Source organism: Hypanus sabinus, chromosome 9, assembly GCF_030144855.1.
Source record: "Hypanus sabinus isolate sHypSab1 chromosome 9, sHypSab1.hap1, whole genome shotgun sequence".
In the NCBI taxonomy this organism is placed as follows: domain Eukaryota; kingdom Metazoa; phylum Chordata; class Chondrichthyes; order Myliobatiformes; family Dasyatidae; genus Hypanus; species Hypanus sabinus.
The window spans coordinates 136,018,481-136,042,655 of NC_082714.1; the positions used below are offsets into that span (position 1 = coordinate 136,018,481).

General features: G+C 41.1%; 1 protein-coding gene across 1 annotated transcript; it reads left to right on the top strand.

Annotated features, from left to right (window-relative positions):
* Positions 1-276: 276 nt before the first annotated feature.
* On the top strand, positions 277-24,018 carry LOC132398926 (hairy/enhancer-of-split related with YRPW motif protein 1-like). Its single transcript, XM_059978762.1, has 6 exons — positions 277-477; positions 628-700; positions 809-892; positions 1,080-1,161; positions 20,171-20,511; positions 23,439-24,018. The coding sequence occupies exons 1-6, from the start codon at positions 416-418 to the stop codon at positions 23,445-23,447; spliced, it is 651 nt and encodes a 216-aa protein (XP_059834745.1). The 5' UTR covers positions 277-415; the 3' UTR covers positions 23,448-24,018.
* The last annotated feature ends 157 nt before the right edge of the window (positions 24,019-24,175 follow it).

The following is a 24,175-nucleotide window of genomic DNA, read 5'->3' on the forward strand; positions in this document are numbered from 1 at the left end:
GGGGGGAGGCTTTTCCTGTGATGGACTGGGCATTATACCCCACTTTCTGTAGGTCTTGCCGTTCTTGGTAAAGCTCAGAAAGTGTCGACTTCTAACCACTAAGTCGGTAAAGATTTTGTACCGAGGGCACATTGACCATTTACTTTGAATTTGGCAGAGCGCAACTCCAGCAGCACGGAGGCACTCGTCAGCGATCGCCACAGCAACGGCGAAAGCCTCCCTCCGAGGGAAGCCCGGGGCGGCAGCGATGACTTAAGGAAAAGCCGGCCGGGCCGACTGTCAATCAGGCGGTCTCCGGAGGGTTGGAGCCCGCTGCTGACGCTGATAAACTGATACCGTGGGAAAGCGGCAGCTCACTGCAGCCTCCGCGACGCCCGGAGTACAGCGGTGTTCGGCGAGAGCGGGCGAATCAATAATGAAGCGATCTGTCGACTTCAGCTCCTCGGACAGTGAATTAGACATTGAAGATGAAAACGGGTAAATTATTTCTTTACTCGTTCATTCTCCCGAATTATTACCTAGTTTATATTTAGAGAAATGCTCCACGGTTACTAGCGGAAATCAGTTAAAAATGCAACACAATTAAACAAGCTAAGGAGATGTCTATGCAAATCTTATTTTAAATAGGAGCAAGAAGGAATTCAATCCCGGGAAACTGGCAGCTTGCTCCCAGAACCAGGCACGGAAGAAGAGACGCGGAGTAGGTTTACAACTTTCCTGCAAATCACTCTGCCCTAATTTTTATTGTTTCCTTCCCACCTTAGCGGAGCTGTGATAGTTATAGAACTGGCCTTTCGTTTAATTGCAGATAGTCGAGAAACGTCGAAGAGATCGCATTAACAACAGTCTGTCAGAACTTCGCCGACTGGTTCCCAGTGCCTACGATAAGCAAGTAGGATTGAAGCGTCCCGTGTAGTTCGGAGTAGGGGAGATGCACTGTGCGGGCAAACGTGTGATGGGGGGGGGGGGGGGTTACTAGAATACTGGTATTTTGGGTGTATTACACCAAATTTTAAATAGTTTGAGGAGAATAGGGTTGAGTGGTCCATTCTTCGTCTAACAGTTCCCTCCTTTTATAGGGATCAACCAAACTGGAAAAAGCGGAAATTCTGCAAATGACAGTCGATCATTTGAAAATTCTCCACACGAGCAGCGGAAGAGGTGAGTGTGATGCCCAGTTCTTTGAATAGTGGACGAGCAGTAACTGATAAGAGGCGGCTTGATGAACAAAAGTTCAGATGCCAGGTATCAAATCTCTGAGCAAATGCTGCAACCCCTCCATCCCACTGCGCGCTATTTTTGTTTAAAAGCGCGGCTGCCGAAGAGCTGAGGTGGGAGGAATCTGCGAGGCGTGTCTGGGACGTTTCGGAGGGCCCACTGCATTGTAAAGGGGGAGGGAGAGCAGCCAGTGACGTAGGGAGGAGGAGAACCTGAAGACAGAATTTGGGGAGTTAGGTAAAAAGCTGAAAAGCGGAACCTCTAATGTTGCTGCCCGTGCCACGCGCCAGTGAGGGTAAAAATAAGATGATCTGGTAGATGAATGCGTGGCTGAAGAATTGGTGCAGGGGCAAGTGTTTCAGATTTCTGGATCATTGGGATCGCCTTCAAAAAGGCCTGTTCAAAAGGGGCGTGTTACACCTGAACGGGGGGGGGGGGGGCAGTGCAATATCCTTGTGGGCAGGTTTGCTAGAGCCGTTGGGGAGGGTTTAAACTAATTTGGCTAGAGGATGGGAAACAGTGTTAGGGCTGAGGATTGGGGAGTTAGTACACGAGCAGTCGCAGCGTGTCGAGAGACTGTCAGGAAGGTGACAGGGCAAAACTGCCACCAGTGGAATGAGTTGCAGTGTAACATGAGGGCAAGCTGAAAAAGGGTGATAAAGACATGACTAAAGGTGTTATACTTGAATGTACGCAGCATACGGGATAAGGTAGATGATCTTGTAGCGCAGTTAGGGATCGGCAGGTATGTTCTGGGCGTCACAGTCGTGGCTGAAAGAAGATTAACGAGCTTAACAGCCCGGGATTCACATTGTGTCATAAGGACAGGCAGGTAGGCAGAGGGGTTGTGTGGCTCAGTTGGTAAAAAATGCAATCAAGTCCTTAGAAAGATTAACCCTCAATGTGACAGATGTCACTCAGAAGTTGCTTTATTGACCCACATGTTTTGGTCATGTCCCACCTTATATAACTATTGGAAGGATATATTTGCTATCATTTCCTCAGTTTGGAATATTGATTTACAACCCCATTTTATCACTGCAATTTTTGGTATACCAGTTGAGGATGGTAGTCAATTTTCCCCTTTGATTAGACGAATGATCGCATTTGCAACTCTAGTGGCTAGAAGGTCTATATTACAAAATTGGAAAGAAGTAAACCCTCCTACCACGTTCCAGTGGTTCTCTCAAACTATTTCTTGTCTGAGTTTAGAAAAAATTAGTACTATTTTTGACCCATCAATTAAATTTGAAGAAACTTGGGGACCATTTATTCGACATTTTCATATGAGTTAATTTGACCTCTTCCGGATCTTTTCTCTTTTTATCCTTGTTCTGGTATGGAGTTCTGGAGTTCTTGACACTATCATGTATATATAAACTATTATTATTGCCCATGTTAGTTTAGGTTTATGGTTTTATTTCAATATATATTTTTTCTTGTATTTTTTTCTCTCTTTTTGTGATTATCCTTTTATATACAATTACTTGATTTGATTATTTTATGATGTTCCTTGCTGATATCTCAATAAGATATTGATATCTTATTACTAATTTAACTTCAAGCCTAGTGTATTTATAACCTACTCATTATTATGTTATGTTGTATTTTTTTTATATGAAACTTAATAAAAAGATTGAAAAAGAAAGAAAGTCCTTAGAAAGAGGTGACATGGGATCAGATGTTGAAACCTTGTTTAAAGTTCAAAGTAAATTTATTAACAAAGTACATAAACAAGCATGAGAGTGGGTAGAGTTAAGCAGCTGCAATGGTAAGAAGACTATACAGGCTTTGGAACAGCAACCAGCATGTGGACTACAAATTATGACGGGAGGTAGAAAAGGCAAGTCAAAAGGCCAATATTACAATAGTCATGGGGGATTTTGATATGCAGGTAGATTGGGAAAATCAGGTTGGTGCTGGATCCCAAGAGATGGAATTTGTAGAATGCCCATGAGATGGCTTTTTGGAGCAGCTTATTGTTGAGCCCACCAGGGGAAAGGCGATTCTCGACAGGGTGTTGTTTAATGAACTGGATTTGATTAGGGAGCTCACGGGAAAGGAACCTTAGGAGGCAGTGATCCTACTATGATATAATTCAGCCAGCAATTTGAGAGGGAGAAGCTAAAGTCAGATGTTTCAGTATTATAGTAGAGGAAAGGGAAGTGAGGCATGAGTGAGGAGCTGGCTACAGTAGTTTGGAAGCACGATGGCAGAACAGCAGTGCCTGGAGTTTCTGGGAGCAATTCAGAAGGTGCAGGATACATCCATCTCAAAGAAGTATCATAAAGGTAGGATGACACAACTGTAACTGGCAAGGGAAGTCAAATACAACATAAAAACAAAATGGAGGGCATATAATACAGCAAAAATTAGTGGGAAGTTAGAGGATTGTTAAGCTTTTAAAAACAAACAGAAGGCAACCAAAAAGCCACAAGGATGGAAATGATGAAATATGAAATTATCTAGCCAATAATATCAAAGAGGATACCAAAAGTTTTTTTCAGATATATTAATAGTAAAAGAGAGGTGAGAGTAGATATCGGACCTCTGGAAAATGACACTGGGCAGTAATGGGGACAAAGAAATGGTAAATGAACTAAATAAATATTTTGCATCTTCACTGTGGATGACACTAGCAGTGTTCCAGAAGTTCAAGAGTGTCAGGAGGCAGAAGTGAGTGCAGTTGCTATTACAAGGGAGAAGATCCTTGGGAAGTTGAAAGGTTTGAAAGTAAATAAGTTTCTTGGACCAGTTGGACTACACCCCAAAGTTCTGAAAGAGGTAGCTGAAGAGATTTTGCAGGCATTTATAATAATCTTTCAAGAATCACTAGATTCTGGCATGGTTCCAGAGGAATGAAAAATTATAAATGTCACTCCACTCTTCAAGAAGGGGAGGGTGGTGGGGAAGTCAAAATAAAGGCAAATATAGGCTAGTTAACCTGACCTTAGTGTTTGGGAGTATGTTGGCGTTGATAGTGAATACCAATTTATTTATTTTAAAATATTTATTGAGATACGCCCTGGTATAGGCCCTTCTGGACTTTCAAGCTATGCGACCCAGCAATCTTCTGATTTAATCCTAGACTAACCATGGGATAATTAACAATGACTGATTAACCTACTAACCAGTATGTCTTTGGACTGTGGGAGGAAACTGGAGAATCAGAGAAAACCTGGGCGGTCATGGGACAACGTATTAACTCCTTACAGACAGTAGCGTGATGGATGTTGTTTCGAGGTACTTGGAGGCCAAAGTCAACATGGTGTCCTTAAGGGAAAAACTTGCATGACAAACCTGTTGGAATTCTTTGAAGAAATTACAAGTAGGAAGGATAAAGAATTGGTGAATGTTGTGTACCTGGATTTTCAGAAGGCCTTTGACAGAGGGCAGTACATGAGGCTGCAATACAAGTTAAGTTCCCATGGTATTACAGGAAATACACCAGCATAGATAGAGGATTAGCTGATTGGCAGGAGGCAAAGGGTTTGAATAAAGGGAGTCTTTCCTGGTTGGCTGCCAGTGGCTAGTGGTGTTCCTCATGGTCTGATGTTGGGGTGGCTTTTATATGTTATATGTCAATAATTTGGATGATGGAATTGAGGGTCTTGTGGCCAAAATTGTGGATGATACAAAGATAGGTGGAGGGGCAGATTGGATTGAAGAAGCAGGGAGGCTGTAGAAGGATTTATATTAGGAGAAGGAGAATGGGCAAAGAAGTTGCAGATGGAATACAGTGTTGGGAAGTGTATGGCATTTTAGTAGAAAGGACAGAAATGTAGACTATTCCTAAATGGGGAAAAAATTCAAAAATCCAAGGTGCAAAGGAACTTTGGAGTCTTTGTGCAGGATTACCTAAAGGTCAATTTGCAGGTTGAGTCGATGGTGCGGAAGGTAAAGGCAATGCTAACAGTCATTTCAAGAAGACTAGAATATAAAAGGGTGTAATGGTGAGGCCTCACTTGGAGGCTTGTGAGCAGTTTTGGGTCCCTTAACTAAGAAAGGACGTGCTGACATTGGAGAGGATTCAGAAGAGGTTCACAAGAATAATTCTGGGAATGTTTGATGGTTCTGAGCCCATACTCACTGGAATTTGGAAGAATGACAGGCATCTCATTGAAACCTAATGAGCATTGAAAGGTCCAGATGGAATGAACGTGGAGAGGATGTTTCCTATGGTGGAAGGGTCTAGGGCCAGAGTATTCAGCCTCTGAATAAAAGCATGTCACATAGAATGCAGATGAGGAGGAATTTTTTAGCCAGAGTGTGATGAATCTGTGGAATTCATTGCCACAGCCGCTGTGCAGGCCAGGTCATTGGGTGAATTTAAGGCAGAATTTGGTAGGTTCTTGATTAGTTAGGATGTGAAAGGTTATGGGGCGAAGGCAGGGGAATGGAGTTGGGAGGGAAAATGGATCAGCCATGATGAAATGGCAGAACTTGCTCAATGGGTCAAATGGCCTAACTCTTCTCCTATGTCTTATGGTCTTACATAAAAGGGAAAAACTTGCAAAAACAACTTTTACATTCATAGTGCGTTCTTTCATTAATGTGAACTTTAAAGAGAAAAAGGCACAAACGTAGCACCATTGCCACTCAGGTAGCTCCCTGAAGTGATAGACCCTTTGATTATTGGAGGGGTACATCCAACTCGGGCCCCTCCATGTGTGGTAGCGGACGGTCACTGTACTGTGGTCCTTCCCCAAAGTGCTTTAGCTTTGGCGGCAGCAAACTTCAGTGCATTCCCAAGTATGCTCATCTATAGCCTGTCTGCAGCATTCCCTTGCAGACATCTCACTGTGCTGGAGGACCAAGTTTCAGGCAAACTAAAGGTGTCCTTCACTGAGTTGATGATCTTCCAGCACCATTTGCTGTCTGCCTTGCTGTGTGTTCTTGGGAGCAGTCTTAGTAGATCAGAGTAATCTGTCAAACCGCTGCTAGGGAAGAAATGGGACACAGACCCCTATATCAATCTTCACAACCTCTTAACAAATCTACAGTCTGCAAAAGGTGGGTGACCATTCCTTCCGCACCATGTCCATACTGATGACAGCTTACATTGGGGGTGATGTGTCCTGAGTAGAGCAAACCTCTGACTGGGAGGGGCCTCTCATTGCCAGCCAAGCAATGTCTTGGTGTTTGTTGGTCAGGTGAGGGTGCTGCTCTTGACAGTCTTGCTTATCTCAGACCTGGGACAACAGAAAACTTCAAATTGATTTGGAGTCAAATGTTTCTTTAAATACATTTTTTGATGTTCACACATGGAGCACTGTATTTTCCTCCTTGGATGGATACAATATTCAGACTTTTTTGTACCTTTTGCCTCAGCCAAATTGCCCAAAGATATTTAGAATTATTGAGTGTATTGGCCGATCTCCACAGACTGTAATACTGAAGCTGTTCATCTGGCCAACATCACATGTCTGTGGGAGTCTGCTATATGGAATGTTAACTGATGTGTTTCCTACATTTCAGAAATACACAATTGCTTTTGGATCTCTCGAATTCCACTCCGATGTCCTGAAAGGGATTAGATAAATGTCAAGTCATTAGAAACATTTTTTATATACATAACCGTAAAATGCGTCAAAGAAAAAGTGGATACATTGTCAAGTACGTAATTGTCAAGCACAGTCTACCATTGGGAAGGGTGTACACAGATATGTCAGAGTAATGTGACTTACTATATGTGAAGGTGTGATTGTGGATAAAAGTTGGAACATCTGAGCAGTGATGGATCAGATAATATTAAAATGAGATTGAATAGCTTTTATTCAGAATTATGAAACACAGAAAATTTCCACTGGTTCTCAACTCAATAACAATAATTAAGGATATCATTAAAAATGAAGAATACATTTAAAAGCATTGCTAGCACGTAGAGTGGCAATAAAATGCTTCCTGGAGGTCGATTGATTTTGAAATGACTTAAAAGGGAATCGGATGAGTATTTAAACAGATTGTATTAGAGAAGAACATGGGGGAAGGGCAGGGAAATATGATTGGATTAGATAGTTGAAGAGTTAACACTGACTGGGCGTTAAGAATGAATAGCTTCTTTGTTACTAGATTTCCATGAGAAGCACATACATTTCATGGTGGGTAGTCTTATGGAGTAAAACTTCCACGCTTTCACAGGAGCTTACAGATAAAAAGTATTATGAGACATGAAAAGATGTGAATGCATGCTTAGAGATGTATCTGTTGATCCTGAGGTTCTTGTATCTATTGATTCCTGATGGGCGGATATCTGTACTGGTGCCAGTTGACTTTCTCATTGGAATGAGAACACGGATCAGATTCCAACAACAAAAGCATTCGATGCTGGGTATAGCAGGCACTCTGAATTTGATTACAGCTTCACTGTTTCTGATTTGTCATATCCTCACACCCGATCCACCTGCTGTGCCAGCCAGATAATATTTTCTTTTGCACAGGATATGAGTGTAGCTAGCACAGCTGCCAGTAGCTGTTTCTGATTAAGATGAGATAAGATAAGATAAAACTTTATTTATCCCAAAGAAAATTATTGTTGCAAGGTTTTTCAGTCAGAAATACATACTTTAAATTACAAAATGTAAGCATTGAGGTCTGAAACGACTATAAAATGTGCATTAAAAAGTAATAGTGCAAAATACAGATGTGCAATGAAACCATATAATTCTATACTCAAGGAGGAGGCTCTATAGAGTCTTATAGTCACAGGGAGAAAGGATCTCCTGTGGCGTTCAGTGGTGTACCTCGTTGGAATCAGACTGTTACTAAAGGCCCTCCTCTGTTTGTCCAGTATGTCATGAAGGGAGTGAGAGGGATTGTCCATAGTGCTCCATAGCTTCTGCAGGATCCTCCTCTCAGACACAACCACCAGGGAATCCAGTTCCACCCCCAGAACAGAATCAGCCTTCCTGACGAGCTTATCCATCTTCTTGGTGTCAGCTGCTCTCACCCTGCTGCCCCAGCAGACTACAGCGTCGAATCAAGTGCTGGCCCACACTGAGTCTTAGAACGTCTGCAGCATAGTACTGCAGACATCGAATGACCAGAGCCTCCTCAGTAAGTACAGTCGGCTCTGTCCCTTCTTGTACAGAGCCTCTCTATTTTTAGACCAGTCCAGTTTATTGTCCAGGTGAGTTCCCAGGTATTTATAGTCCTGGACTATTTCCACATCTGCTCCCTTGATGGAGATGGGGATGCAGGGTGTATTTCACCTTCCTGAAGTCCACCACCAACTCCTTTGTCTTGGTTACATTGAGCTGCAGGTGACTCAGCCCACACCCCTCAACAAAGTTGTTCACCGCTCTTCTGTACACAGCCTCTTGACCCCAGCTGATACAGCCCACAGCTGTCGAATCGTCTGAAAACTTCTGCAGGTGGCAGGACTCTGAGTTGTATCTGAAGCCCGAGGTGTAGACGGTGAACAGGAAAGGGGATAGGACAGTCCCCTGAGATGCTCCTGTGTTGCTAACCACAGTATCTAATACACAGCTCTGCACTCTATCTCACATACTGTGGCTGTTTGAACAGGCAGTCTGTAATCCAGGACACTAGTGGAGCATCCACCTACATCGTCGTGAGCTTACTCCCTCATAAAGCAAATTGTATGGTGTTAAAAACACTGGAGAAATCAAAGAACATGATTCTCTCAGTGCTGCCTGGCTCATCCAGATGGGTGTTAGCCTATTGAAGCAGAAAGATAGTGGTGTCTTCGATTCCAATATGTGGTTGGTAAGCAAACTGCAGGGAGACCAGTATTGGATTTACGGTGCAAACACGAGGAAATCTGCAGATGCTGGAAATTAAAACAACACACACAAAATGCTGGTGGAACACAGCAGGCCAGGCAGCATCTATAGGAGAAGTACTGTTGACGTTTCGGGCTGAGACCCTTCGTCAGGACTAACCGAAAGAAAAGATAGTAAGAGATTTGAAAGTAGTGGGGGGAGGGGGAAATGCGAAATGATAGGAGAAGACCGGAGGGGGTGGGATGAAGCTGAGAGCTGGAAAGGTGTTTGGCAAAAGTGATACAGAGCTGGAGAAGGGAAAGGATCATGGGATGGGAGGCCTCAGGAGAAAGAAAGGAGGGGGGGATCACCAGAGGGAGTTGGAGAACAGGCAAACAACTAAATATGTCAGGGATGGGGTAAGAAGGGGAGGAGGGGCACTAACGGAAGTTAGAAAAGTCAATGTTCATGCCATCAGGTTGGAGGCTACCCAGCCGGTATATAAGGTGTTGTTCCTCCAACCTGAGTTTGGATTCATTTTGACAGTAGAGGAGGCCATGGATAGACATATCAGAATGGGAATGGGACGTGGAATTAAAATGTGTGGCCGCTGGGAGATCCTGCTTTCTCTGGCAGACTGAGCGTAGGTGTTCAGCGAAACGGTCTCCCAATCTGCGTCAGGTCTCACCAATATATAAAAGGCCACACTGGGAGCACCGGACGCAGTATACCACACCAGCTGACTCACAGGTGAAGTGTCGCCTCACCTGGAAGGACTGTCTGGGGCCCTGAATGGTGGTGAGGGAGGAAGTGTAAGGGCAGGTGTAGAACTTGTTCCGTTTACAAGGGTAAGTGCCAGGAGTGAGATTGGTGGGAAGGGATGGGGGGGGGGGGGGGGTACGAGTGGACAAGGGAATCGCGTAGGGAGCGATCCCTGCGAAAAGCAGAAAATGTAAAGTACAAGAACACACAAGAAAGGAGCTGGAGTAGGCCACCTTTAAGCCCCCTTACCATTTAGTATGATCATGGTTGATGTATGCTCTCCTCTTCTGTGCCGCTCATCCATGCCCCTCTATTCCTCTATCTATTCAATATTTATTCACCTCCACTTTCAATACTTCCATTACCCACTAGGGCCGAGACTTCCAGAAATTCGCCATCTTCAGTGCGAAGACATTTCTGTGTAACTTAGTTTTAAATGATCAGACTAATTGTTGTTATGTCTCCTTCCACTAGCGAAAACACCCCAACATATAGTGTATCAAAGCCCCTCAGGATTTTATTTGCTTGGATAATCTCATTCATCTAAACTCTAAGGAATACTAAACGTTTTATTCTTTCTTCATCCCAGACAATCCTCTCATCCCAGGAATTAGCCTGGTGAATCTCTTTTGTACTGCCTCCAATATTATTACATGCTTGGCTGCGAGGAACAAATCTGTACACCATATTCCAGGCAAGGCTTCAATAGCATGCTGCACAAGTCGAATAAAATCTTCCTACTTTAAAACTACAGCCTCTTTGTAAGGAAGGACAAAAAACCATTTACCTTCTTATCTACTTAAGGAATTTAGAAGAACAAATTGTAGAGAGATAGCAGACAGTTGCAATACTGGATCTCTGTTTAGGGATCAAGATAGGGCAGGTGACAGATGTGTGTGTAGGGGAACACTCTGGATCTAGTAATCATTATTCCATTAGTTTAAAGATAATTATGGAGAAGGATTGGACTGGTCCTCAGTGTGAGGCTCTAAATTGGAGAAGTGCCAATTTTGATGGCATCAGACAAGATCTGGCAAAGCTGGATTAAGATTGGTTGTCTTCTAGCAAAAGAATGCTTGGTAAGTGGGAGGACTTCAAAAATGAGATATTGTGAGCACAAAGTTTGTATGTTCCTGTTAGAATAAAAAGCAAGGCTAACAGGTTTAGGGAACCTTGGTTTTAGAGAGATATTGATGCCCTGCTTAAAAAGAAGAATGAGGTGCATAACAGATACAGACAGCAAGGAACAAATCAGCTACTTGAGTTATATAGGGAATGCAAGAGAGTACTTAATGGGGAAATCACGAGGACTAATCGAAAACATTATGTGGCTTTGGCAGACAAGGTAAAGGAGAACCCTGAGGGCTTCAACAGATATATTAAGAGCAAGAGGATAGAGAGGGTCAAAATTAGTCCATTTAAAGATCAGTGTGGTCATCTATGTTTGGAGCTGAAAGAGATGTGAGGATCTTAAATTGATTTTCTGCCTGTGCATTTACTTGGGAGATGGATCCAGACTATAAAACTGAGACAAAACAGTAGTGAGACCATGGACCATTTCTGGATTACAGAAGAGGAGATACTTGCTGTCTTGAGACAAATTAGCATAAACACCAAGCTTCAGGGCCTTTTAAGGTGTTCCCTCAAACTTTGTGGGAGGCCCAGAAATTGCAGAGGCCGTGGCAGGCAGATGAAGTACCTGAAGACTGGATGATGATAAGCACTTAAATAGATAGGGCCTAATTAGGTATAGTCAACGTGGCTTTGAGTGTGGCAGGTTATGTGTAAGTAATCTTACAGAGCTTTTCAAGGAGGTTGCCACAAAAGTTGATGGAGGAAAGGCAATGGATGTTGTTTACATGTATTTTGTAAGCCCTCCGTCCACACTAAAACGGCATTTTCATCCCCTGAAACCGGAGCTTTTCAGAAACGCTTTCCAGGGTGGGTATTTTTGAAAATCCTGCTCGGGCAGATCAGTGTGAACGGGGTAACCGGAGAAATCTGAAAACACTGTCAGACGGCAGCACGTCATTTCATTGTTTTCTTGAACACAACCTAACAATTTCAGAATAGACGGCAACGAGACTGAAGCCAGAAGAGTTAGAAATGTACTCACCAAATACTTTGACCCATAAATTACTGAATAAATAAGTATACTCACTTTACCCTGTTTTCTGCCCTTGCTTGTATGAAGGTGGTTTACCTATTTATGCAAGTACTTCTCTGACAATAGACGTGTAACAGCCTAATGCAACATTGTATGGAAATACAAGATAGTACTGATGCAGACATGTTTTATACATTTAACAAGGTGCTTTATTAATGCAACAGAGTTAGTCAGTTTTTCAATGTTCGTCATCAGCTGGGTCATACAGTCTGAACTCCCTGTCGGTTTCCTCCATACGCTTCAGTATTTGTTTGCTTTTTACTTTTAAATCTTCCTGTGCCAAAGCCAACAGCTGTCCGTCATTTAAGTTTCTCTAGCCTGTAACTGAATAAACACGCACCGTCTTTCACAGCGAGACTCAGCACCAAACATGTTGCTTGTTTTTGATAGATGTGTCCTGCCAGGAGGAGATTCACCAAAATCTCTGTTTCAATGTGGACAGAGATATTTTAAAAAATGCATAGTGCAGACGCCTATCGTTTTTACGCGAATCTGGCGTTTTCAAAATTATCCGGTCTAGTGTGGATGTAGCCTAAGCGTACAGGGAAAGGTTGAATAGGTTAGGACTTTATTCCCTGGGGCATAGGAGAATGAAGGGAGGTTTGATAGAGATGAACAAAATCATGAGGTCAAACATAAAGGCAAACGGGCTTTTTCCACTGAGGTTGGGTGACATCAGAACTGGAGGTTATTAATTAAGGATGAAAGGTGAAATGTTTAAGGGGAACCTGAGGGAAACCTCTTCGCTCAGAGGGTGGTGTGAGTGTGGAATGAGCTGTCAGTGGAAGTGGTGGATGTGGGTTTTGTTGAACCGTTTAAAAGGGGTTTGAATAAGTACATAAATGGGAGGGGTATGGAGGGCTATGGTCCAGGTACAGAATAAAGAATCACATGAACTATGGGCTGAAAAACCTGTTTCTGTGCTGAGCTGCTCCACAACCCGATGACTTTCTGCTCATCTACTCATTTTCATATCATGGGTGAGTGTGGAAACTTCACAGGCTGTTCCTTCCTTCAGGTCATTAATGTGGTTGTGAGGAGCACTTCAAAGTTATCTCCTTTCGGTCTGAAAAGAGCACGTTAATACCAAATCTCTGTTTTTTTGCAAAACAGCTAGTTTGCAATACCACAGACTTCTAATTTATGCACCAAACTCCTTTGTTCGCCTATTTGAATTTCTATAAATTACATCTACAGATTTTCCCCTTCACTCCCAGAGAGAGACAAAAAGCCAACAAAAAAAATCAAGATCATTGAATATTATAGATAGATGACAGGTACAGACTAATAAATCAAATTACCTTAAATTGCAGAGTCTAGAAGGCTACAACATGCCTGGAACAAAGTAAGGCACTGTTTCTCAAGTTTGTATTGGGCCCCACTGTGACTATGCAGAAGTCACAGATCATAAGACCATAAGGAATGGGATGAGGAACTAAAGTAATTAGCTTTATCTGTCACATAGGCATTGAAACATAAAGTGAAATCCATTGTTTTGCATCAAATCAAATCAGCAAGGACAGTGGATTCAGGTTAATTGGTCCATCAGTTAATCAGGACAGCTGCTTATTTGGGACAACACATAAAGAACAAAAACTAATTGAGAAAATATCTGGGATTCCCTTCATTTATTTGGGATACTATGCTGCTTAATTGGAACAGGAGACTGTTGCCAAACAGTTTCTATCTAGCGGCAGTCAAGTGAACTTGTATAGCCATTAGACACTATACTATGCTTAGAGCAGACAGTTTTTAATAATGTCAATTGTGTGTTAGTGATAGTTGGCGAGAAATAAGCAGTAAAGCCATTTAGAATTGTTTTGCTCACTGCGATTTCAAGTTTGATAATGTCAAAAATGGTCAGGAGTGAAAATTAAATGATTTAATTACTTCAACAAGTTAGGAACTATGAAGAATTTGAAGGTCTTTGTTATCTTTTGTAACTTCAAAACATAAAATGAATTGAGAGAAAAACACGGGGAGACTAAGTCAAACGTGTGCTTTTCGTTTTTACTTTAAGCGATGTGTGCACATAAAACATGGTGGCATAATGAAATATGTCATGCTCAGCCTATAATCTTGTAATCTTTTTTACACTGTCTTGAAGTTTTGCAGATGTTCCTTGCCATCCTTATGGGTAACACTGATGTTGTCCAGGTAACATGGAGTGCCTGGACAGCCTTGCAGCACCTGATCCATAGCTTTCTGCCAGAGTGCAGCTGCAGATCCTCCTCCAGTATATGCCCATTGTAGCAATTAAGCCCCTTGTGAGTGTTTATGGTGAGACACACTTCGGACTCTTCTTGCATTTCCATCTGCAGGTAGACTCAGTTAGGTCCACTTTGCTAAAGTGTTTCCCTTCAGAAAGATGACCATCATCCTGGGCAGAGGGTATTGATCTACTTTCAATACTGGGTTGATGGTGACCTGAAAGTTACCACAGATCCTGACAGACTCATTTTTCTTGGCTACTGGTGTTGTCCATGAGCTCCATACAACCTTGGAAAGAATTCCTTCAGCCTCCATGCACTCTAGCTCACTGGCTACTTTATCACAGATGGTATAAGGAACCAGATGGATTTTGTAAAACTTGGATGTAGCATTCTTATTTAACTCTATTTTACCTTAGTATGTTTGAGTTCCCCAATGCCATCCTCGAATACAGCTGTGGCATCATCCAGTGTATTTCTTAATTTGCTTTCAGTTGACTCTATTGCAGGGGATGTGGCATGCAAATGGTGGATGGATCTCCAATCAAGCTGAAGTTGCCTCATTAAATCACAGCCTCACTATGCTGGTCCTCCTCTTTTTACCACATAGAAGCCCAATGCGGCTTGTTGGCTGTTCCATTTCACTGAAAGGAATGTCATTCCCACAGGAGTTATCTTTTATCCCGTATAAGTTCTTAGCTGGGTATCTGCAAGATTCAGTTCAGTATCTTTAAAATGTTGTTTAAACTCATTTCGTGGAATGACTGACACAGCCGGGCGAGTGTCCAATCCATTTGATTAAGTTGCTGTTCATTTCTGGTGTAAGCCATATTGCTTGTCTCTCATTAGTTTTCGCATTGTAATTCTCAAGGCTACTCGATCATCTGTCACTGTCATCACAATCAGATTTTTCATCAACAGCATGTAGATTAGTGTTCTTTTTGAAGCTGCAACTGGACTTTTTATCTTTATCTCTTCCTTGTGTAGTCCATTTATTTTCGTCTTTCCAATATGCTCTTTGTATGCATTACTTTGTTACATTTTCTCTAAGTTCTACCATCTGTGACAAAGTAGCCTTTCAACCTACATTGTTCTGGTGTATGTGAGCCCCTGCCACAACAGTTACACAATTTGATTGGCCAGGTTTCTGTTTAGACATTGCAATTTTGTTCCTGCTCATTTTAATTCCTGACTACAATTCAATTGCATCCCTGACTTCTGTTTCCATTGATACAGCAATTTCAATTGCTATTTTAAATGTGAGTTGTGCTTTTTAAAAATCTGAGTGAGGATCCATTTTTGAATGTTTTCTTATAAGATTCCACAAATTATCTAATCTCTCAGTGCACCTTTAAGCCCATTACTAAACTGACAATGCTCCGACAGTCTCTTCAATTCAGCCGCATAGGCTGAACTGGTCTCCCCATTCTTTTGATTTCACTAATGAAACCTAAAGTGTTCAGCAGTCAACAGTGGTTTTGGTTCTAAGTGTTCTTGCATTACTTTCATGATATCAGGAAAGCTCATTTTGGCTGGTTTGCTTGGAACAGATAAACTTCTAAACAAACTGTTTGCTTTTCCACCCAATGTATTCGGCAAAACTGGCACTTACGCTACATTGGCTATTTCATTTGCTTCAAAATTCTGCTCAATCCACTCAGTACACATTATCCAGTCATCTTTTGTGCACCTGAACCCGTTTATCTTTCTGACGTAGCCAGCCATTTCTGCTCTTTTTCTTATGATTATTATCACCTGGTACTCACTATCTATGAACCCATGAATTCATTTGTGTTCTGCTTTTTTTTTTACTCTGCCATCTGTCTTGTCTACTTGTGAAGAAACAAATGTGGGTTTTTTTAAACTCAAAAGTCTCGCTGTGCTTCAACAGGGAGGTGGTCATCACAGTTTGTTTTAAATGCATTCATCATCACTGTTATGTTTTTTTAACTCTAAAACATAAAGCTAATTGAAGGGAAAACACAGTAAGACCAGGACAAGCACATACTGTTAGTTTACACTTTAAGTGATGTGCGCACATATGAGGTGGTGACAGAATGAGGGATGCGATTTGCATAATTTTACATATAAGCTGTAACAAATTATATAAACAACAAAGAATGCTTAATCAAATAATATATTTACCATATTACCCAAATATTATTGAAATATTAAATACATAACAGTACTGATAATCATTTTGAATGTTACAATGAAAATTAAGATTTGGAGGATGCAGTCATCAACAACATTTTAAGAAGGCAATCCATTATCTGCAGTGGGTGTTTGTGCCAGTTTTCTTCATCACACTCAATCAAGAGAACACAGCAGCATGCTAGTTCCCCATCATATCCGACAGTATCAGTGAAACTTGTATAGTTTTTAAAGTGGAAAAGCCATTGCATTGCGACAGTTCCACTCTATTGACCTTGGAAGTCTGGGTTCAGTTGTAAGAGAATAATCTCAAACTGGGATGTTCCTTGGTTGCAGTGGATAACCACGACTTCTTCTGTACCTTATCATGCCCTTTGCTCTCCAAGAAGCAACGCAGAACTACCTTCTCGACCATTGGATCTCATTGTTAAGACTGTAATAAGACCATAAGATACAGGAGCAGAATTAGGCCACTTGGCCCATTGAATCTGCTCCACCATTTCATGATGACTGGTCCATTTTTGCTCTCAGCTCCAATCTCCTGCCTTCTCCCCGTATCCCTTCATGCTTGACCAATTAAGAATCTTATCAACCTCTGCCTTATATATTCATAGAGATATGGCCTCCAAGCTGCCTGTGGCAATGAATTCCACAGATTCACCGCTCTCTGGCTAAAGAAATCCCTCATCTGTTAACGAAAGGATGCTCCTCTATTCTGAGGCTGTGTCCTCTAGTCCTAGACTCTCTCATTGTAGGAAACATCCTTTCCACATCCACTCTATCAAGACCTTTCACCATTTGATAAGTTTCTATTAGGTCACCCCTCTTTCTTCTGAATTCTAGTGAATAGCAGCCCAGAGCCATCAAATGCTCCTCATATAACAAGGTGTTCAATCCTGGAATAATTTTTGTGAATCTCCTTTGAACCCTCTCCAGTGTCAGAACATCCTATCTTAGATAAGGGGCCTAAAATTGCTCACAATACTCTCAGTGAGGCCTAACAGTGCTTTTCAAAGCTTTAAAATTACATCCTTTCTTTTATATTCTAGTCCTCTTGAAATGAATGCTAACATCACATTTGCCTTCCTCACCACAGACTTAACCTGCAAATTAACCTTTAGGGAATCCTGCACAAGGTCTTCCAAGTCCCTTTGCATTTTAGATTTTTAAGTTTTGTCTCCATTTAGAAAATGGGCTACCCTTTTATTTCTTTTATCAAAGTGCATGACCATACACTTCCCATCACTGTTTTCCATCTGCCTTTTCTTTGTCGATTTTCCTAATCTGTCTAAGTCCTTCTGCAGCCTCTCTACATCCTCAGAACTACCTGCCTCTCCACCTGTCTTTGTATCATCCTCAAACTTTGCAACAAAACCATCGATTCCATCATCCAAGTCATTGACATATAGTGTAAAAGGAATGGTCCCAGTCACCGGCAGCCAACCAGATAAGGCTTTCTTTGTTCTCACTCTTTGCCTTCTGCCAATCAGCCATGGCTTTATCTATACTACTATTTTTCCTGTAATACCATGGGCTCTTAACTTGTTAATAGCCTCATGTGTGGCACCTTGTCAAAGGCTTTTTGAAAATCCAAGATGTCGATCTCATCTGCACAGTCCACTGGGGCTGACTTCACATGCTAGTATGGCCATATCCCTATTTCACTGGGTATGAGGCCCACCAATACCTAATTTTGCCTGCCTGTCAAAACAATGTACTGGGGTGTGACAATAGGTGCATATAAACAGTTACTTAGAACCACATGTGAGAGCAGAGCATCCAGTGGGGACCAAAGGTACTCCAGAATGGACAAGCCCCTTCACCAAAGGTGCTACCCTGCCCTGGGCACCCTATACACATCAATGTATATTAGATGAATTCTTCTATCAATAACTATTAGGAACTAAGGCTACATCCACACAGAGCTAGTGAATTTGTTACGAAAAAACGATAGGCGTCCACATCAGGTGTTTCTCAAAATACCTCCATCCACATTAAAATGGGTATTTGGGCGAATCTTCTCCTACTGGGCATGGGTACAGGACACAGCTACAGAAAACAAGTGAAGAAGAAACAGTCTACTATTTCCGTTTCCTCCTCTTAGTTCAAGAAAACAATGAAATGCCACGCTGCTGCCACCATCTGTTCTGGCATGTCATGACAGCATTTTTAAAAAGCCCTCGTTACCCCATACACACTACACTGTCCAGCTGGCGTTTTCAGATTTACACACTCTGGAGGGCATTTTAGAAAAGCTCTGTTTTCGGGGAAGGAAAATGCTGTTTCAGTGTGGACGGAGGGTCAAAATGAAGAGAAAAAGCTTTGGTTATGGTTTACCCAGTCTAGTGTGGATTCAATTCTACAGTACTGTAGTAGCATTGATCGTGTTCTAATTTGTTCTGTTTTTTATTTAAATACGTAATTTGTAATTCAGTTAACTTTAGTTTGTCTTTTTTAATATCTTTTTAACTTAACATAAAAATTTGGCTAATTAGGGCAAATGCCTAATTGGGCCAAAATATACTGGTCTTGATGTATCTACTGTATTGAACTGAGCAGCAGAACTCACAGGCTACATCACTGTCTGGTATGGTGTGGGGGGGGGGGGGCTACTGCAAAGGAATGAAAGAAGCTACAGAAAGGTGTAAAATTAGTCAGCTCCATCTTGGGAACTAGTCTCCATAGTATCCAAGACATCTTCAAGGAGCAGTGTCTCAGAAAGGTGACATTCATTATTAGTGACCCTCATCACCCAGGACGTGCCCTCTTCTCATTTTTACTATCAGGGAGGAGGTACAGAAGCCTGAAGGCACACACTTAGCGATTTAGGAACAGCTTCTTCCCCTCTGCCATTGGATTCCTAAATGGACATTGAACCCATGAACACACCCTTAATTTTATTATTTTTGTTTTTGCACAATTTTTAATTTAACTATTTAATATGCATATATATACTTCATGCAATCTATTTATTTTCCCGATATGATCATGTATTGCATTGTACTGCTGCCGTTAAGTTAACACTTTTCACGACATATGCCGGTGATGTAAAACCTGGTTCTGATTCTGAGATCTGTTTCCTTTTCATGGTTGTTCATATTACACAGAAAATTACGCAGGCTATGTATATGATTTCCATGGTAATCAGTCATAGGGCAGTTTGCAGAGTTTGACTGCTGTCAATTTGTGATGGAGTGCCCTCACACAGATTCAAAACTACCCTAGAAGGGCATTTTTCCTACTGAGGTGCAGTGCTATGATGCCTGTCACTCTCCAGTTCATTATTCATCTTAGTCGTGAATATCTGTGGCTGTTTGGTAGCTAGTGATGGTGACAGCTAAGCCTGGCTTTCACGATTATTAACCACTGCAGCCAAGGTATACGGTGAAAGTGATTTCACCACTTTGTAACTTGAGGCACTGAGTTTGATTGTGATGCAGCTATCTATCAACGTAAACCTGAAATGTTTCTCCACATGAAATGCTGGAGGAACTCAGCTGGGCAGGCAGCATCTATCAAAGTCGATCTTTTGTGTCGAGACCCTTCTTTAGTACATACTGAGAAGGGAGGGGGAAGATGCCATTGAATAAAGGGGGGAGGGGAGAGGGGAAGGAGGCTAGCTGGAAGGTGATAGGTGAAGCCAGGTGGGTGGGAAAGGTCAAGGGCTGGAGAAGAAGGAATCTGAAAGGAGAGAAGATTGGGCCACAGGAGGAAGGGACCCAGGGAAAGTTTATATAGGCGGGTGAGAAGAGTTAAAAGATCAGGGGTGGGGGAACTGTTTCTCTTCTGCTATTGAGCAAGTGTTGGAGAATAGATAGAATTTTGCATTTAAATTTTCGGCTTAATGGATCCTGTATTTTACTTTGGTGTATTTGTTTTTTTTTTAGAAGGGGCTTTATTGCACAGGTTCTAATTGTTTGATTTTGTACTAACAGGTTATTTTGAAGCTCCAGCATTTGCCACTGATTACAGGATCCTGGGATTTCGGGAGTGCTTGTCTGAAGTTGCCAGATACCTTAGCGTGACTGAGGGATTGGACCATTCTGACCCTTTGAAGACTCGCCTGGTTTCACACTTAAACACGTATGCATCGCAGAGGGAAGTTGTGACAGTCGAGTCAGGCCATCAGCACTGGAGTGCAGGCTATCCTCATCCCGCAATGACCTCTTTATCTCATTTCAGAGCTGAAGTCCTTGCAGGCATCTTTCCTCCTACAGACCAGAGTCATCACAAGGAGTCAGTGCTTAGCTGTATCCACCTTGAACAGTTCAGGAAGGTGAATCCCTCAGGCTGTGTGGCCCCCATGCTGACAAATGTTGAACAAGTACCTTCTTCAATGTTTCCAGTTTCGGCTATTCCCTTCCCATTTTCCTCTGATCCTCTTACTCTGTTGCCGAGTCCTGTAGCCCGGCCTCAAGTACAGGCTGTAAAAATTGGGAAGCGGCTCTGGGCTACAGAGGTTGGGGCTTTCTAATTTGAACGCATGATTGTTAAGAACCTGTGACAGCATTTTTTATCATAGTAACATGTATGTAATGCTACAGTACCGTGTGCACAGTAGGTACACCTCTGCTAAAGTCCAAAATAAAAACAGAGGATTCTGGAAATGCTCAGCATGCCAGCCAGCATCTGTGGAAAGTGAAACAGAATTTACCTTTCATGTTTATCTGAACTGGGATAGAGAGAGAGAAGATCGTTTAGATGGTTGGGGTGGGGCAGTAGTTGGAGGTGGGCAGAATTAAACAAATCCGATATCCCTGATAGGGTGAGACCAGATGCTTAGGATCAGATTATGCTTTATTGCTAATTGCAAGGCTGTGGGACATGCCCATTAGGCCAAAGTATAATCAGAGAAGGAGTAAACCTGAGCCAAATAGGTGACTGACAGGAGTGGCCATTTCTGATACGCACAGAAAGAATTAGCTCCTACCTAAAGTTAAATTATTTGATATCGAGCACTCATCTTCCTCCACCTCTCTGCGAGAGAAAACTTCACTTTCTCTTTCCCAATTCTGATGGAGAGTCTTGGAATTGAAGCATTAACTCTGTTTCTTGCTCCATAGAGGTTGCCAGACTTGGTGAGTGTATTCAGCACTTTAGAATTCCAGACTTATAGCATCTGCCGTTTAAAAAAAAAATCATCTGCTAATGTCAAACCTCATCACGATAGTTCATAGTGAAAAAGAAGCTGTCTTTTATGGGATCACTTTGTCATTCATTAACAAAGACTAGGAAAATAGAAATTTATTTCCATGAAAGTTTTCAATTTAGTATTTAGTTTTATGTGATATACTACTTACTACTAAAAAGGCATTTCTTATGGAAGGTAATACTACATTAGTTGATATTTCATGTTAGTTATTTAGAGTTTGATAAAAGATTTAATTAAAATGTTTTACAGCTCAATGTCTTCTTGTGTCATGGAAACATAGCACCAAATATCAGAGAGACGCAAGTTACCAGGCTTGATTCCTGGTTTATGCTGAGTTACACTGGATTACCAGGTGTGGACTTGTAAGAGTAGCCTTTGACAAGCTGTTGAAGGTTTGCTGGTTACCATGAAACTCCGTGATTTTGAGGTGCTTCTGTCAAATAGAAAGGAAGAAAATATTAAATAAAATGTAACGATTAATATAATAAATAAAATCAGAAAATGGAGAGAATGTTTAGTAGAGAAGGAAGCATCTGCAGAAAGAGAAACAGAGTTCAAATTTCAGGTTAATCTCTTCATCACAACCTTTATTGATTTTCACTTTCTACTAAAAAAAAGTCTTAGCAGATAGTAGATGGTAAGAGAGAGCTGTAGATGTCTGTTACACTACCAGCAATTTCATTGACATTATTAGTGTACTTAGTTACCTAGTTAAAGGGACTTAGCCTATTGTATAGTTCTGAGTTAATGACCCATACTCTGTTGTCCTTGTAGGTTATCAGCCTGTATATCCCAGCACTAAAATGTAAATCCCCTTGCAACAGGGTTTCTGAAATTAATATTTTTCTTGGGCAAGAATAATAATTAGCACTGAATACATACGAAATGGTTAAGGGTAATTATCATCCAACTTAATAATAAATAGCAATTTGTGTTGTTTTCCATAACTAAGGTTAGTTACACTCAAAATAGTGCTTGAGTTTATGTGAAATCATGGAATGACATTTTCACTGGATCTCATGTCTGCATACTACTTTGCTACACTAAGTAATGTTTCAAACTCATATTCAAGTTAGTTCTGAAGTAACATTTTATCTCATATGAGATGTAAAGTGGTGATCTCTTCAATGTATTTGTTATACCCTTTTAAAAAATGACTGACAAACAAATCTGCCATAAGTTGTTAATTTTAAAAATGATTAAGATGTTTTTACTTTCATCAAGGTGCAATGACTTAGTATTAGAGAATTAGTTCCATTCACATATCAGCTAATCAGAATAAGCATTAAACTCTCTCAGGAATACCTAGGTGTTAATACAGCTTCCACTATTGGAGTTTTGATAACAGTGGGTTCGGATTTTCCAGTGACCTTTCTTTCCTCAAACTTGTCTTTGATTTCATCTAATCATACAACATGGAAAAGGGCACTTTGATCCATGTGTCACAGCCACCCATTGTGTACACACTTATGCTGGTCCTAATTTATTCTCCCCACATTCCTGCCTACACCTCACCAGATATGCATACACATTAATGGCTACTACAATTTATAGTAGCCATTTAACTTACCTACCTGCATGTCTTTGGGATGTGGCAGGAAACCAGAGCATCTGGGAGAGCACTACAATTCACAGGGAGAACATGCATGCTGATCACAGACCACATGAGGTCAGGTTCCAACCTGGGTTGCTGGAGTTATAAGCCAGCAGCTCCATCAGCTGTCATTCTAATTAAAAACAAATGTTAATTCAATATTGTTGTAGTGTTAAAACATCACCTTTCTGTCCTAAATGCAGAAATTCACCTTTTGTTGCAACACTTCTCATATCAGGTGCTTCTGAAGAAGGGACCGAGCACTGGTTTATAATTCATTTGGAGCACTTGCATTTTGCAGGTAGTAAATAACTATGTTCCTAATGTTGGCACTGGATTGGAACCAGACTCCACACAACACACTGATCAGTTCTGCTAAGTTTAAAATGTTTTTACTTCCTTGAATTTGAGGAAAAATAACTTCTTTTTTGTTAATGTGTAATTTTTTTTCTCTTAGGAAGAGTAATTGATTTAGTACTTTTAAAGGTAGTGCAACCAACCTCATTCAGCAACACAAAAGTCACTCACCTAAAGCTATCAGAGAATTTCTTCGGATTCCTTTTGAAGGACAGTGTATGGAACAATAGAAATTAAAATATTAGGAAGATGTGTGGAGTCCATCTGGATTTCTTCAAGGAACCACTAGGTGGCAGCTGAGCACCAGGACGGTCATGTTCAACCATCAAAAAGAAATTTGGTCTGAATTTTAGAAGTCAGAAGTCAAAGTATATTTACTATCAAACTGTGTATACTTCATACAACCTTGAGGTTCATTTTCTTACAGGCAGTTACAAAACAAAGAAACACAATTGAATTGATTAAAACAAAAGAAGACAATCAAACATCTAATGTTCAGAGAAAAAAATTGAAAAAAGAAAAGGAAATCTGAAGTTATGTTTCCTATCTTTGCTTTCTTGATCAGTAAATCTTAAATGAGTACACAAAAATTAGGGAGTGTCAACTGTTTTACATAGATGCCATCAAAATATACAATCTTTGTCAAATATTGAAAAATAACCATGAGGGCAATGGGCCTTCCTTCCATTAAGTGCACAAAATAATCTATAACATTTTATAACTCAAAATCAATGTTGTTATTGCATGCATTAATAATAACATGCTTGTTTTTGACATTTGCCTTTAAATGCTTGTGAAATTTTTCCATGCCAGTATATCTCTGGTTATAAAAATAAT